This window comes from Hydractinia symbiolongicarpus, chromosome 13 (assembly GCF_029227915.1).
Source record: "Hydractinia symbiolongicarpus strain clone_291-10 chromosome 13, HSymV2.1, whole genome shotgun sequence".
Lineage (NCBI taxonomy): Eukaryota > Metazoa > Cnidaria > Hydrozoa > Anthoathecata > Hydractiniidae > Hydractinia > Hydractinia symbiolongicarpus.
In genome coordinates, this window is record NC_079887.1 from 7,384,428 (window position 1) to 7,388,706 (window position 4,279).

General features: G+C 38.9%; 1 protein-coding gene across 1 annotated transcript; it reads left to right on the top strand.

Moving 5' to 3' along the window:
* The first annotated feature begins 435 nt into the window (after positions 1-435).
* LOC130623032 (uncharacterized) lies at positions 436-1,845 on the top strand. Its single transcript, XM_057438539.1, has 3 exons — positions 436-520; positions 566-1,490; positions 1,536-1,845. Exons 1-3 carry the CDS (start codon positions 436-438, stop codon positions 1,843-1,845), a joined length of 1,320 nt encoding a protein of 439 aa, XP_057294522.1.
* The last annotated feature ends 2,434 nt before the right edge of the window (positions 1,846-4,279 follow it).

The window sequence follows — 4,279 nt, forward strand, 5'->3', positions numbered from 1 at the left end:
CACCCTACCAATCTAAAAGAAGAAAGCATGGGTTGTACCAGATCTTAACACTCCTATTAAAAATCGAAACATCACAGATTTAAAAGAAAAATATGTTCATTTAAAGACATCGATATACCAACCTTAAACGACGACAGAGTAACAGTACTTATTGGAATCGATACACCATCACTTCATATTCAACACGATTATCGAGTAGGAAAACACAACGAACCAGTAGCTGTTAAAACGCAACTTGGTTGGATCCTATTTGGTGGGAAAAATAAAAACATATTTACCAATATTAATCGATTAGAAACTGATACGGATGATCTCACTAAAGCAGTAGAAAGATTTTGAGAAATCGAGTCATATGAAACAAAGCGTCCACTCCATCCAGACCTACTAACGAAAGACGAAAAACATGCGTTACACATACTTAAGTCGACCACGAAAATGAAAGACGGTCATTTTGAAGTAGGTTTATTGTGGAAAGATGAGAAACCAAAATTACCATACGACTGTGAATTAGCAGTCCAACGTCTGAAATCTAACGAAAGAAAACTGAGCAAGTAATCAATTTTAGCAGAAAATTACAGATTACAAGTCAAGGAATATATCGCTCTTGGACATGCGAGAAAGCTTTCAGACTTTGAGAAAAACCAAACATCCGATATCACCAACTACATACCACATCATGGTGTTGTCCATCCTAACAAGCCCGGAAAAGTTCGTGTAGTCTTTGACGCAGCTGCAAAATACAAAGGAATTTCATTAAACGACAACTTGTTGCCCGGTCCAGACTTGCTGAACAACCTAGTATCTGTATTACTCACATTCCGTACCTATCGTTACGCAATTATGGCTGACATTGAAAAAATGTTTCATCAGGTCAAAGTATCAAGGATAGAACAAGATGCTCTTCGTTTCGTTTGGCGAGAAAACACTAGCGACAACATTGATGACTTTGCCATGCAAGTACATTTATTTGGTAAAGTAGACTCACCTTGTTGCGCGAATTACGCTCTTCGACAAACTAGTATCGACCACGATCGCGAAATCGTAGACGCTATCACGAAAAAGTTTTACATGGATGATTACCTGGACTCCATGAAAACGGTAGACGAAGCCGTATCGATTGCAAAAACCGTAACAGAAGCATTGAAAAGTTGTGGCTTTCGTTTAACAAAATATCTTTCAAATTCTTGTGAAATTCTTAAGTGTTTTCCAAATACCGAAACCGTAATCAACGTCAATCTAGACCTAAACAAATTACCGACTGAAAGAGTACTTGGTATGTTATGGAATCCGAATACTGACTATTTCACATTCAAAGTTGTCAACAAGCCATCACCTGAAACTAAAAGAGGTATATTAAGTTTAACAAGTTCAATATTTGACGCACTTGGCATCTTAACACCATTCATTTTAGAAGGAAAACTTATCATCCAATCATTGTGGAAATCCAAAATAGACTGGGATGAAGAAATACCAACCGAATTAAAAACAAGGTGGTTGAGCTAGAGAAGTGAACTGGAGAAACTAACATCGATCAGCATTCCTCGATGGCTCAAACTACAATCCAATAATCAGTTGATTCAACTACATATTTTTTCCGACGCTTCAATCAATGCATATGGTGCTGTCGCATATCTACGTGTTCAAGATACGCATACCGTCAATGTAACATTCGTGATGGGAAAATCCAGAGTCGCCCCGTTGAATCCGAAATCTCTCACAATACCAAAATTAGAATTACAAGCTGCTGTCCTGGCTACAAGAATGAGAGAATCAATAGTGAGTAGTCTTTCCATGTACCAAATTTTGGACAGATTCACAAATAGTTTTAAAATATATCTCGAATGAAAACCGAAAATTTCCAGTATTCGTTATGAATCGCATCAATGAAATTCGTACTACTACTGACGTCAATTCGTGGCGTTTTGTGCCAGGAACTCTGAACCCAGCAGACAATGCTACAAGATATGTACCACTATCATCGACCGAGAATTCCAGATGGTTAACCAGTCCATCGTTTTTAATCGAAGAAGAATGCAATTGGCCAGACCAAAACCAAAATGTCATTCAACGTGAAGAAGACGCAGATATTACCAACTTTCAGTCAACTAGTAATGCAATACCAGAGAAAACATCTTTTATCAAATGGGAAAGTTATTCCGATTGGCAAAAACTATGTCGCCACATTGCGTGGATTATCAAATTAAGATCACCACTTGTAGCTTTGAGACCAATGATGCAGAACAATTTGATTCGTGTTGGAGGAAGAATTGCTTTAATCGATATACCATTTGAGTCGAAGCACCAAGTGATAATCTCGCTGAAACACCACATTGCACGACTCATAATTCAACGCATTCATCATACAAACTTTCATGTTGGACACTATCATGACAAAATATTTGGATTCCGACTGGAAAATCCTTTGTGAAGAATTTGATAAATGCATGTACATACTGCAAATCGAAGAAAGTCAGGCCAATGTCACCACTTATGGGAGATCTATCAATCGATCGTCTTGCTGTAGGTGAACCACCATTTAATCGACCAGGAGTAGATTACTTTGGTCCAATGATTGTCAAGAGAAGTAAGAGGACAAGAGCTTCATCTGGAACCGTGAAAAGGTATGGAGCATTGTTTACCTGCATGACGTCACGTGCCGTTCTTATTGAGCTAGTTGGAGATTTATCGACAGATAGTTTCATTCTTGCACTTCGACGTTTTATCTCAAGAAGAGGAAACCCCAAAACAATCACCAGCGACAACGGAACCAACTTCGTCGGCGCATATCGTGAACTAAGAGAGCTGGTAACGAATCTGAATGAGACAAAACTTTGAAAAGAGTTAACAAAGAATAGTATCGAATGGAAGTTCAACCCACCATTTTCACCATGGATGAATGGAGCGATGGAATCTATGGTAACAATCACTAACCGAGCGTTGAAAGCGATAGTTCGTGATCGTGTTTTCACCGAAGAAAAGTTACGTACATTCTTGACTGAAGTAGAAGCAACCATCAATAGCCGACCGTTGACTTCTATCAGCAGTGAAGCAGATGACTACCAAGCACTAACGCCAAATCATTTTCTCATTGGAAGATCGTCGCAAAATACACCTGTAGATTCTGTATTTACAGACCTCGACGATCGTAAAAGATGGAGAGACGTACAGGCTGCTTCAAATATGTTTTGGAATAAATGGAGAAAGGAATACCTGCCTTCTTTGACAACACGTGCTAAATGGAATACAAACGACGACCAAATTAAGGAAGGAGATCTCGTGATAGTTAGAGACCAGAACGTCTTGAAAAATCATTGGCCGCTGGGACGCATTGCGAGAATTTTTCCTGGCAGCGATGGCATCAACAGGGTTGCAGAAGTGAAAACTGCTGATGGAAATTACATTCGTCCCATCCGATCACTTGCGTTACTGGAACGCAGTGCTAAATGAAAATGTCACCTGAACTATGCTTTGCATACGACGGTAAATTGTGTTCTTTATAGGTGTACATAATTCGTGAAGATACAACAACGACGTTGTAAAATTCGATGATAAATCTTGGGCAAACGATATTGCAAAGCGATGATAAAGAAATCGGAACGACGTACATAACGACGTACATAAACGACGTACATCTTTAACGAGTCCGACGTAAGCAAGCTAATCAATTATATCAAATAAGGCGTTACTAGATGGACAGTCGTTCGTAGACGAGTACTCACTGGTGGGGAGTGTTTTGAACATAAACGATGAAGATCCGTCTCGGAGATGGAGACCCGTCACGTCACCTTAATTTTAATTGGGTTTTTATAGTTATTTCGCGCACTTTTCACATTGCTTCTAATCTCCGTACGAATAGGACAAGCGTGTGGTAAAAGTGAGAGTCGCAAATATCGTAGTTCTTGTTTGAAATCTTAACATAAGAGTTTCTTCAAGTAGCAAAAAGGAAGCAAGCGCAGTAAACGACGCAATAGTTGGTGTTTCATGTTTTATTTTGTACGTGTAATAGTATGTCTATCGACGCAGGCTATATTTGAATTTATTTTTGTTGTGCTTATCCTTTTGTATCTTTGTATTTTTTCTGTTTGTATTTAAGCTATGAAACATCATCATCATACTGTACTAGACCGACCGATGTACCGTATTTTATTCTACAGCCCCTGTGTGTTCGCATAGTTGCGTCTGCTTTCTTGTGTACCGTCCGCGCACAAAACAGTTGTTCTCGCTCAACTTATAGTCAGCAGTTGTGATTTGTCAAAGGATTGAAACATTACATCCACTT